We start from the raw sequence: 13,657 nt of genomic DNA, 5'->3' as shown, positions 1-13,657 counted from the left end.
AAGATTGCATCCAGTTAAACAAATAATTACCATTTTAGAATAGAACAGAAACTTGCTAGTCTTACAAATGTCTGGAGATTAACAGAATTGAAAATTTATATTCCTTAGTCTTAGATGGCACGGATCTAACACCTCAAGTTACTCGCTGTGAGATAAAAAATGGGATTTCCTTAAATTTTGATCACTTTGTTGTTATGTGAGTATCTTTGAAACTTTTCCATTTCCTACTCTTCTAAATAAAAGATTCAAAAGATCAGTATCCCTTAAGTAAATTACCAAATAACAAAGCTTATTTATCTCAGAACTCAGAATTAAGAATATTAATTAATATACGTTTATTATTATTATTATTTTTACATTTATAGCATCTTGCTTGGTATTCTGTTCTTTACGATCATGTTCGCTACCATTGTGGATATCCGAACTCATGCTGCTCGAAAAACAATCCAGAAAGATGTCCAAACAGGTGAGTAAACCAATGTAATGTTACTGTGTGAAAGAGTGTACAGTATGAACCTAAAGTAGAACAATCGAACGAATGTTAGTAATGGACCTTCTCTTTCTTTTACAGTGCAGGAAGTTCGTACCAAAGAGTTTCGATTTTCTTCTTTATGTAATTGGTTTTAATTTTAGGAAAGAAGCTTATGACAACTTAAGGTGCCATGTGACCTTTATCAACTGTGGAAATAGTACACAAGAGTTCGAATGCATTAGATTTACTGTATACCTTTAAACCTGTAAGCACAGACGCCTTGAAAGTGTATATACTGCTAAGAGAGTACAGCACGAGGAGAATTCATCGACGGATCGATGGATGAATAATGAACTAACCAATTTAACAGAGCACAAAAAGATGGCATGGAAAAGTTAAGATAGCGATTAAAAGTACTGAAGCCTATAGCAGCTACAAGTTGATCTGTAATAGTACCACAGGAAAAGCTAGGTGGGAAACAGCAGATCATGAAAAATCTCTGGCTAAGAGAGCAAATATAAGGAAAGAGGCGTTTTTCAAGTATGTGAATAAAGACGAGAAGAACGAATCAGATCCGACCCTTGGCTAATGGGTGGAGCAAAGTCTTAGGTAGCCCAGCTGATGTAGATGAATTCAACAGGAACTCTGCGTCGATATTTACAGAAGAAATTAGAATTTCGAAATTTTAAAAGATTATTTATTAGATAAACCTTTCGAACCTAAAAGCCTGCTGAAGTTGATTGCATTTTATCTGTAATTTTGAGAAAGGCGGAAAGAGAGAGCATCGAACCAATACAGTTAATTAAGGAGAGATTCCCTTGAATTGCAGAAATGTCAATGTATCGCCAATGCATGGTTGCTTGGTTGTTGTTGGGTTTTAGGTGTATCAGCAAGTTAGACCATATTGAGCCGTATATACTGTCTGTAAATTGAGTGTATTCTGTGATCGATTTGCTGTTTGCTGGACAAAAAACCCTAGTTTTCGGGAGGAAAACCATGCTGCCTAGCCTGAGATCAACTAACTCATCCAAGTTCTCAAAAAGACCCATAAAAATTCCAACTCAAGTCTCTTCTACCCGCTGTGTGGAGGACGGTGATTATACCAATTATGCTACCCACGAGGGCTACCAGTAAGTAAAACTGTTCTAAGAGTGAAGTGAGTAACTACCGACCGGGCAGTATAGCTTCAGTGGTAAGGAAAATCATAGAATCAGTGATCGAGAGTGCAGTTGTTGTTATTGTAGGGTTTTAAGCGCATCAGCAACTTACGCCATGTTGCACCATATATCTGACCATGTGATTGTCCCAGAGTATAAACAGGAAATTTATTTATTTAAAGTTTCTAACATGCAAACCCTTCTCAACTTGTTACTTCACATCCAAACGGTGGTCTCCCTTTTTGAAAATAATTCTCGCCACCTACTGAAAGACAGCGTCCTCAATTTGTCACTTATTCCTATGGGTGCTGGAAATATTAAATTTAATTTAATATGTGTATAGTTGTTTCTGGCCGCTTTGCTACAAGGAAGCAGCGATCACCAAGAATGCTGCTTTCCAGTACCCGTCCACGCCACGAGAAGGTGGGACCAACTATTCACATATTAAATTAAATTTAATATTTCCAGCACCCATAGGAATAAGTGCAAGTCCTATGGGTGCAGAAGTCTCCTATAATCACGTACGGTGGTGAATACCACAAATAATCCCGCATCCACTGGAGAAAGTGTAATAGCAGTGGATGCCAGTAGTTCTTTCATCCACTGTATAAACTGGAGAACAGCGAATCCTGCCCCCGAGAAGGCTAGCAAAAAATGAAACAAAAAAAAAACTGTTCCCAAAGGGACTAGCATAATTAACAATTAAAAAAAAAAATATATATATATATATAAGAAATAAATAAATAAAGAAAAATAAAATAAAATAAATCTGTTAACGAAAAGCGTGATTTTCTCCACAAAGATCTTCATTTAAACTTCATTTCCATTTTCTACAAACAGCACTACATATCGCAGTGGTGTTTAGGCTCCAAAGGCTCCACTTTAGCCTCCAAATTACTCCACTCAGGGTACTTTTCAAGTATATCGTTACTTGTGCTCGTCATACTGTCGAACCTGTAATGTGTAGTTTGGTGTTAAATCTTTACTGTGAATCACAACACTTAACCTAGCCAATTCTGTTCTGTTTTATTATTAAATTTAGATTTCGGATTACAATAAAATTTTGAGGTTCGTAATACTGTCACGCTTTGAGATATTATTCAACAATGTTTCACTTTGTTGATGTTTATTTTTCAAAACCGCAAACCATACCGATTCACTTTCAACAAGAATGGCAACTCCCCATGGATCCCGTGTCAGACTTTACTGCAGAACAATACAAGCGATCCATCATTTTCCAGTACAGATTACCACACATTCATGCTTGCCATGTGACTGAGTTAGAAAATAGTCCGTCTTCTATGAAAAATTTCCTGTGCAAAATGCTAGAATGCCCAAAAAGTCCTTCTCTTTCTTGACTAACAATGTCTCTTCTTCCTCGCTCAGACAATTCAGGTTAGGGGCAGCTTCCACCAATTGTAGCCAGAGTTCCACGTATTTCCGACTTCGATGTAAGTTATGTTGCCATATATTTCAGGCACATTAGCAAATACTAATAATTCGTGATTTAAAACAAAATAAGTCAACCCACCGACATGAAAATTTGTTATAGAGATTACTAAAATATTCTAAGCAAGCTTTAAAATTCTGTAATGATTGTAGCTCCTGTTTCCAATTTACAGTAATATTTTTGTGAGAACTCGGGAGGGAATGCAGTGAAATCGGAATTGAACTTAAAATCATCCCAGGGATCAACAGAATATATATGTTGAAAATTTTGTAGCAATCCGCATTCTTCTTGTCGATTAATATGAAAACCTATTTTCATTTATATTTTGTAAGGACAGAGGGGGAAGGGAAAGTGGTTTGTGAAACGGTAACTGGAGCCGAAATTTTCCCAACACCTAGTGCAAACTGGGCCTTGGGAAAATTATAATAATTGCCAAATTCTATTCGTCCGATTTTAATGGAATTTGGGATGGCTGGACGAATCGTTTTATGTGATTCCAATGTAAAATTTCATGAAAATCAGTGCATGGGAATGGAATTGTTGCATGCGAACGGACGGTCAGACAGACAAACATACAGACAGACGACGGAAGGATATGATGAAGACAATAGGCGCTTATGCATATATATGCTAACCCACCTAAAAACAACATAACTATCCTGATAACTGGAATACAGACACAAAACGTTCGTTCTCATCTACACTTCTACCAGAAATAGAATTAGATATCGTAATACTGTTATATGTCTGGGATGTTCGAAATATAGTAGTCAGCCAGAAATGTACCCAGAATTATACGCCAGGAATGAAGAAAGGCCCACTTCTAACTAGCTTTTGAGATGGCCAAGCAGGATGGTGGCGAAATGGTTATCACCTTAAGAGTTATATTATACTAAAATCCGGAAATATTTCTTCGAAGCAAATCAGAGTAGCTAATAAGGTAATTATTATTAGTAATGAATAAATATTAATTTATTGCAAATGCAGCAAGCCCATCACAGCACTAGACTAGGGAGATAACTTCAGTACAAAGGAGATAAATATAAAAACAAAATAATAGCAGAATTCATATCTCTCTATACATTAAAAAACGTTTTACTCCTAGTGACATTTATTCGAGCCAATGGGAGAAGAGGGCGAGGCAATTACGTCACTACAAATGCGCAGATAAATAATTACATAGGTCATTTCCTGATTAGAATTCGATCAGTGCGTTATAATGTTATTGTTATACAAATAATAGAATTATGCAATACAAAATTAAGCAAATATTTACAAAAAAACTAAACTATTTACAATCATACCTATACTATGTCGGGACGAAGAGTCCCTTTATCAGCTGACATACATTAATATACAAAAAAACATTACAATGGAACATAAAATGATGCCGGGCATGACCATTTATTAGAGAGTGAAGCAAGTGCACGAGGTTGGTGAACGTTAAATAGAAATCATACAAATCGGTTCCTCGGAAGAATGAGACCTATGCAAACGCAAGTAAATAATTACATAGTAATATTTATTCCACCTCGAGAATGCCGCGTGGTGCTGTAGCCAACAGAAGAAGAGGGATGCGGGTCACGTGTGCAGGGCAATTACGTCACGACAAATGCACAGGTAAATAATTATCTGTCATTTCCTGCTTACATATCGATCATTGCGTTTTCACAGATGTGTGTCTTTTACTTTGAAAAGATTTGGCTTACTCCATCATAATTCTACATTTTACATAGAAAAGCGTGCGCGGGGGTTGGCGACAAAGCGAGCAGGGGGCAAAGTCCCCTAGTATATACAGTAAAACCCGGATAAGAAATTCCCGCATAAGAAGTTTTCCCCTGTACTAGGTTTGGTTTCTTAAGTCTCAATTTCAACTCTATATGTTGTAATGCATTATTCTCACGCGTAAGAAGCTTCCCGGGTAAAACGTTTTCCCGCATAAAAAGTTCGTGTTAAAGAGTACACGGTGTATAATGACGTTTTCCTGTTTAATAGGTTTTTTAAATATAGAAATTATTTATTTTTAATATTAAAAAATATTAAACAATATAAACATTTGGTAATCGAACAAGCGAGTGCCAAGCATCATTTTAGTTCATAGTAAACCACCGAAGTAGATGAAATGCATCGTTTTTGATATACATGAATCGCATGAATTGTGAATACATTCACGAGTTGGGAATGCCTTCACAACGAGTTGCCCTGATATTGCACTACCTCCAACAGCCAACACTTCGCCAATGGAGAAGACTAATGTTATTTATTCTAGACGGATACCACCACCACCCAGCTGTGGTAGGATAGTGGTATCTGCCGAGAATCCATTGGCAAAGTGTTGCCTACTCGAGAATCCGTTGTCGAAGAGTTGCTTATTCGAGGTAGTTCAATATCAGGGCAACTCGTTGTGAAGACATTCACAACATGAAATATAACAGAAACGATGCCATTTCACCTACTTCGGTGGTTTCCTACAAATTAAAATGATGCTTGGCACTAACTTGTTCTTTTAGTAAATTTTCCGTAGTCTGAGGCTTTCAGCACTAAAACCTTTTTAGTATAAACATTTTGATATTATGGAAGTGACATATTGAAATTGTTTTCATCGATATCCATGATTGGATACACAGACCACGTTAAGCGTTAAGTTCTGATGGTTGTGAACAGTTCTTAATTACTTAGTAGATTATTACTCTGTCTTACTGTTATTGTGACTTTTTAAGGTATGTTGAAATTCCAAAGAAACTCATCCTTCCAACTTGGTAATGAGTATTTGGTAATGAGTTTAATGAACAGAATGTTAAGAAATCCTCAGTTTAAAAATGTTTCCCATAGGGAGAGTTAAATATTTATAAATTCTGAAACAGTACTTAAAAATGATCTTTAACTTATGTATGTGTATCTTTTCATTTTTCTTTGTGTAGTTCATATTTCATACCCTTATGTGACCCCTTCTAAGAAGTTTTCCCGCTTAAGAAATTCTAAACCTTCAGTCTCTTGGAAAACTTCTTATCCGGGTTCTAGTGTATTTTATAATTTACAGTAGTATTTTATCTATTCTATGTTTAATAGTTTATGTATGTTTATTTATATGATTTTATGCGAACCCTGACTTCATGTATATGATTTGGGACTAGAATTCCTACTTAAAATAGTATAAGAAAAGCTTTTATTTTCTAGCAGCTAATCGTGAAATTTTGCTGGCCTTTTCTGCCTACAGTAACATCCAGAATCTTTTCGACACATCTACTAGTTCAGAAAGTTTGAGTCCCTTGCATGGAATCCGAGTTATATCCATGTGTTGGATAATCCTTGGACACACATTTCTATTCGTAAACCTACAATCATTCCGTGAGTTTTCTATTTTATACTTCACTGTTTTTTTAGAATCTACTAATTGATCAATTGATCATATATTGATCAATGATTAAAATGCTTAAATTGGTTTACTTATCCGTAGATAACTTCATTATTTTTCATAATTGATTAAATTATCAACTAGGTAGATTCGGGTGGTATTTTTATAATCGACACCTTCCTTTATTTTTAGGTAATTTACTAGCAATGAAGGAACATTCAAAAGCATTTTTATTTCAAGTGATCGCCAATGGTTCCCTAGCAGTCGATACATTTTTTTTCATTAGGTGCGTAAATTAATTTCTAAATATTTTATTAAATCCAGTTTATAAAAATTAAGGATTTAAAAGCTTTGTTAACGATATTTAGATTTTATAAGTTAAAAACAAAATGTAGGCAAAAATCTGTTCTAGTTTTAAAAACGCCATTACTTTTTACATTATGTATCCGCCATTCAAGTATAATAATGCTTTGAAATATAATTCCATTCAACTAAAACCTAAAGCTCATATTCTTCTTTTTAGTGGACTGTTGAGTATCTACATCACCCAGCAGAAGATTAAGAAACACAGATGGCAGTTCAGTATATCAAGTTATGTGTTTCTGCGTTACTGGAGGTAAAGTATATGTTTCTCTGTAATGGCATATTAAACAATCATGAAACAAAAATATGATTGAACTGTCCCCTAGTGGACCGAAGAGCAATCTAGATGCAGAAACTTAATTAAAGGAAGCCGATGAACTGCAAAGACATGGAATATCACTCAGCAGCTGGTAATTATGGCCAAGGCAGTCATCAATGGTATGCTCATTATCTGGTGTCTGTCTGTCATCTCAAGCCAAATCTTCTACATCACCCAGTAGAAGATGGGCGATGTAGAAGGTTTTGGGTCTTTTCCACTAGTGGGTCTTCGAGTCCCATCGAATGACGTTGGGCCTTTTTCACGATGTGGCTGAGTTAGTCGGGCTCATGCGAGGACAGAATGATTTTTTCTATAGAAAACCGACCTCAAAACACGGTGCAATATAGCCTTAGTCGCTGATGCTCCCAAAACCGAATAACTCCAACTACTGTCACCTTAATGGTGTGTTTATATCGGATTTCGTTAGGTGTTCAGAAACCCTAAAGACTGGAGAACATCAAACGAAAAGAATTACTGTTGAATCGAACAAAAAAATAAGCAATTCTACAACCTAAAATAACTTTTAAAAGACTAAATTAGTATGGCGTTCATGTGTTATATCAATGTGTTGGATAATCCTTGGACACACACATCAATATCTTTCTGTTTTTCTCTTTTCACTCTTTTTTTCATAAGTGCATTCCATCTTGTCTATCCCATTCTATCGGTTGTGAATAACTTGTAATATCACCCATTATGCTATCCTTCACAATTATTTTCCTTTTTAAAATTCAAATTTTGCTTCCTATATTTGGCATGCTGTATTTTGGATAACTTTAAGATGGTCTGTTTACTGGCTTTTCCGATGTACAACAATACGTCCAATAAACATAGCCTGATAACCATTTAATATTTATGCAAACAATATTATGTGATATGAAGAAAAATATAAATTTTCTTTATATAATATTTCTTTTCTTAATTAAAATATTAATCATTTCACATTTTATGAAGTAAATACATTTAAAGTTCGTTGATAATAATATTGAGCAGTGGCATTATCAAAATTATTAAAAACATAACATCGATAGTTATTTTATACTATTATGCAATTGTATAATCTTAAACTAAATAATGTATGGAATAATTGTTGATCGTGGGAGATCGCTGTAATTATGTTAGTTAAATTGAACATTCCCCACAGATTAACACCAGCGTATTTCTTTGTGATGTGTCTGACGTATTTGCTTCCATTAATCGGCTCTGGACCAATGTGGCACGAATCCATCCACCACTTAGCACAATACTGCAGAGCGAACTGGTGGGTTAATTTGCTCTACATGAACAATATCATCCGACCTGAATACCGGGTAAATATATTTTTCTCTTCATTAAGTGTGGTTTTTTAAGAGAAACCTAATTTTACTTGAAGATAACTGTGCTGATTTAATGTTAATTAATTTAATGTTTAATAATCTAAGGGTAGATAATTTCACATTTTCACCTCCTGCTGGAGATCATTGTAATCAGTAGGAGAACCATGAATCTCTGCGTTATGTTTTTCAGCCCATCATTATTACCTACGGTGACAGCGAGAGCGCTTTGGCTTAAGCTCTTTAGAAACAACTATATTTGTCCACGTAGTCAACCTAAGGTAGCTATTATCATTTTATAATGTTTTAATATCGCTTTTAGAAACGCTATTAGTTACTTAAGTTGACTACGTGTACAAAGGTAGTCGTTTCTAAAGAGTCTAAGCCCAAGCGTTGTCACTGTCATTGGGGGAACAGCAGCATCTACAGACTTTAGACTGAAAAAACGTAACGCAGAGTGCCTATTTTGGGAAATTATTGCAATTTAAAACTTCATAGTAATTGTTTTTAATGCAGCTAACAATAAATTGTTTTTAAAAAATAAATATTCGCAAATTAAGTAATATTTTTAATTGAATTTAGAGAACTTTATTTTTTAATTTCAATCTCAAAAGAGGAAATTTTGGAAATCATGATTCACTAAGCCTTAAATCATAGATTTGATTTCCTTATTAACGAATTTGCGCCTTTTTCAGTGTCTACAACACACATGGTTTATCTCCGTGGATACCCAGCTTCACCTCATTTTCCTGCTAGTACTGGTACCTCTAATTAGGTAAGAAGATTCGAAAATAATATAAGGTATAAAATTGTTTGGAATACGAATTAGATACAAGTAATTACTATTGACCGTTGGGAATTTTTTTGTTTTTTTTTATTGATTAATTTACGGGTATGGAATCATAAGAAAGTAATTTCAATTTCTAGGAACCAACTAAGATTTGCAGTGTTTACTGGTTTTTCTATCAATGTGTTGTCGTTCCTGAGTGTCTCTCTGATCACGTGGTTCAAAGATTACCCACCGACAGAACTCTTTGCCCATCCCGATCCAGAGTAAGTTACTAGAAAGATTCAAGACTTCGTAGAGAACATAAGCTAAGTTTAAACAAAACCTTATACATTTGCAATGAAATTTGGTAAAATTCAAACATTGTACCCAGTGGTATCATCATTATTATTACTTTTAATAAACTGTTTATTTATTTTATTGATTAATGATAAAATAATGTGTTACAGTTATTACTGTTGTTAATTTTATTTTATTGATTAAAAAATATTCTTCAAAAGTCGATTGTATGCAAAGATTCTATTTGTATCTGTATTTTAATACAATACATATACAATGCAATAATTTTACTCGTACCCAGTTGTAAGTTGAGTTCTCTATCAAGATGTTGTAGGACTTAAAGCTTTATTTTAATGAATTCGGTTACATTTTTTCTTTTTAGGGTAAGAATGGAAATGAAGAAAGACATTTATTTTCGACCACAATCTCATGCGGGAGCTTATACAGCTGGAATTATATTGGGCTACATATTGACAAGGGATTCAGTACCGAAACTGGTTCCAGTAAGTATTCCATTTGTATGTGATAAATAATAAGCAAATAATTATTATCTCAGCTTAATAACTGAATATGTAGCCAGTTTTTCCAATTTACCAACCTTTTTCCCACAATGATTAATAGATAGGTTCAATTCTGTTTTTAGATGGTCCCTAAAAATGAAAAATCGTATGCACATTCAGTGGTGATAATAATATTTGAATGTATAGAGTAAATTTTTTTTTTCTGAGCTGTTGCATAGCGTGTTCGTAGAATAAATATTCAAAATAGATGCTAGTAATTGCGATTCCGTCATAAATATTATTATTTTATAAAATATATTTAAATACCTGATATTAAAATATATTACAGGTTTAAACCATTTTACTTTTAAAATAACAGTTCAATATGTGGTGTGGTTTTTTTTTAAAGTTGAAATAACAAAAATATGGAAAATTAGTTGTTTGAATTTGTTAATTGTTTAAATTTATTATTTAAATTTAAGAAAAAATAAAAATAATAATAAATGTTTTAATGTTTAAATAACAAATGATACGTCTCTGCTTATTAGAGGCAATCAAGTTTGAGATATAAGTACGTAAACACTATATATATAATTGGCAAACGTTTTTACTTTAATGTTTGGTGAATTAATATAAAAATTGTATAAGTATTTTATAATACGATGTTCGACAAAATTAATAGAACAAAATGTTTTTCGTGGTGAATATTTTTGTAGTGAACAGTGTTGCCAAAAGCGAATATTTGCTATAATAGGCATCCTGGCATGTAAATTCTGAGTACAGTATCCAATAAAAATCGATCTACCACTTTACGGAGCCACATTATGCAAATTTTTTATGCCTATAAAAACAAGATGATCTTTTTGAAATGGCGAGTTGTTGGACAACTTGAAGCCGGGCAATCGCAGGTGGAGGTGGCACATTGGCTAATGTGTCACGCAGTGTCGTCTTGGCTGTAAGCAGTTTCAGGAGACAAAAACCATTACAAGAAGAGCTGGCCAAGTTCGATCGATGGCTACGTCAACCATATCAGACCGCTATCTGACTCTAACAGCAAGATGAAACCCTACGATCTCCTGCGTTAACTGTATCTTGAGGTAGCTGCTGTCACAGGTGAAAACATTTCCAACTGGACTGTATTCAGAAAGCTCAATTCAAGTAGACTCCACGCAAAGAAGCCAGTGATATATATCCCTTTTATCCCAAACCATTGCAGAGCTCATCGAAACTGGTGCCATGAACATGTGACTTGGCGCTCTGACAAATGGAGTACAGTTCTGTTCTCTAATGAGTCCCGTTTAAGTCTACAAACAGATTCTAGACGTTATTTCATCTGAAGACAACGAGGAATGAGGTACCATCCCTCCTACATCAGAGAGAGAGAGACACTTACGATAGAGGCGGTATTCTCGTGCGGGGCGGATTAATGATCAATGGCCACACCCCTCTTCATGGTTGTGATAGGGTACCATAATTGCGTGCAGGTACCCGCGAATAACTTCTCGAACTCTGTGTGCTACTTTTTACGAACCAGGTTTTCTTTTCATGGACGACAAGGCCACTGCACATAGAGCTCAAGTCGTAGAGGAATATCTCGAAACTGAAGATATCCAAAGACTACCGTGACCAGCACGATCATCACACTTAAATTCGATCGAACATGTGTGGGACGTCCTTGGGCGTCGCATTGCACGCCAACAGCCAACTGCTCAGTCACTTGATAAGCTAAGATCTGTGTTGGTGGAAGAATGGAATTTGTTGCTACATAATCTTATAGATACCCTTATATGGAGCATGATGCACCGCTGTCAGGCCTGTTAAGTCTTTGGAGGGGATCGTATACCGTATTGATGTCATGAAACCATATTTTCAAGCATCTTGTATCGACTTCTGTAATGTGACCTTTTTGGTAATTCTTATACAACCCCTATAAATGTGACTTATGCGTGTCCGAAGTTTCTCGCTCTGTCCCCATTTCATCGTTATTCTATAGTACACCACCATACCAAATTTTGTCCCGCTGCATCTCAAGCTGCACGAGTTACACCATGTGTTCTACCTGTTCTGTTAATTTTGTCGAGCAGTGTAGTCATTACGTGAAGAAAATTACTGTTTCCCAATTACAATTAATCTCAATAGTTTCCATGTAATACGCTATAAAGAACATTAACTTTTTATGAATTTTTTTTATATCTGTTTTTAGAGTGCTCAGAAATTTGTGTGGCTTATATCTTTAATGAGCGTTAGCTGCTCTCTGTTTGGAGTGTACAGTTGGAATAATGGAAACACTTTCAGTCCTGTAATAAGCTCTCTGTATGCTGCATCCCACAGAACAATTTGGGGCATTGGTGTAGCTTTAATCACCTACCTGAGTATTATTAACAATGAAGGTAAATAGATATATTCTTTCATGTTTTTCATTACTGCAAAATAATTACACATGAGTTGTGACAAAATCAACAGTAAGGTTGTCTACAACTAAGTTGTCTAACGGTTAATATATTATTCCAGGTTTTGTAAATAAGTTTCTCAGCTGGAAGGCTTTCGTACCCATCAGTCGTCTTACCTACATAGCTTTTCTTATTCATCCTCATGTTCAATGGATATACACGGGACAGACGAGAGAAAGAATTTATTACAGCCCCTATATGATGGTAATTAAGTTTCCTCATCTTATATGACGATAGATTATTCAATACCTAATCTATCAGGTGCCCTAATAGATATGAATAATGTTTGTTGACCAGTGAGTTTAACAATTCTACAATGAATTTTTGAACCTATGACATATCTGTTTTTTTATTTCAGGCGTACATTTACTGCGGACATCTTGTGTTCACCTACTTGTTGGCCTGTATCCTCAGCATAACCTTCGAATCGCCTTTTTTAAACATTGGTTCTTTTTTAATTACCAGTTTTCATCGTCGTGAAAAACTCTCCAAGTACAAGAGAAGGTGACCATAATTAACTACACGAATAAACCGAGAGGAGTCTACTTCATAACAGTTTGCGTAGAATTTGACTCTTCTAGAGACATTTGTAGAAGCAGTGGAAGACGCTCCTATTTTTGTAACCATAATGTTTAATTAATTGTTTGAGTTTGACTCTACATTGCTTGGGTATACGTTGTTGTACTAGACTGATATTGTTAATTAGGGAAATAGTTTTTCTACTTTTGAGAATAAGGGACACCTTGTCCATTGTAGACAGATGCAGAGCTGGTATTGAAATAAAACAATAGCACTGTATCTATGGCTCCAGCATCAATAGCTGAAAATGAATGTTGACTTGCATTTTCATTAAAAAAGCCAGATGCATTTAAATAAATTGAACAAATACATAAATTTAATTTATCTTAGATGTCTTTTAAAGAAGCTATTTCTTTCTCTGCTTTTTATCAATCAGAAACTGAAAAACGCCTTTTTAGAGAATACATAAATGACACCATCATGAATATTGGTACAATTTTATTATGGTATTAGATGTTGTGAGCGCATGCGTAAAATGTTTAATGCCACTTAGGCAGAATCCTACAGAAACAAAACAAATCATATGAACCAGATGATTTGTAAGATCCGGAATATTTAAAGTAACCCTAAATACCCAAAAGAAAAGAACTGAAAAAATTCAAACGTATCTAACTTTTAATAATACATAATATA

General features: G+C 34.7%; 1 protein-coding gene across 1 annotated transcript; it reads left to right on the top strand.

Moving 5' to 3' along the window:
• Positions 1-396: 396 nt before the first annotated feature.
• Positions 397-12,953, top strand: LOC150087889 (nose resistant to fluoxetine protein 6-like). Its single transcript, XM_090369954.1, has 8 exons — positions 397-466; positions 6,001-6,101; positions 9,125-9,204; positions 9,357-9,482; positions 9,878-9,998; positions 12,199-12,385; positions 12,507-12,649; positions 12,804-12,953. Exons 1-8 carry the CDS (start codon positions 397-399, stop codon positions 12,951-12,953), a joined length of 978 nt encoding a protein of 325 aa, XP_090226080.1.
• Positions 12,954-13,657: the final 704 nt, after the last annotated feature.

Source organism: Mastigoproctus giganteus, chromosome 3, assembly GCF_048544385.1.
Source record: "Mastigoproctus giganteus isolate SK-2022 chromosome 3, ASM4854438v1, whole genome shotgun sequence".
In the NCBI taxonomy this organism is placed as follows: Eukaryota; Metazoa; Arthropoda; class Arachnida; order Uropygi; family Thelyphonidae; genus Mastigoproctus; species Mastigoproctus giganteus.
Note: the sequence above shows the minus strand (reverse complement) of the source record. Positions and strands in the feature narration are given on the sequence as shown.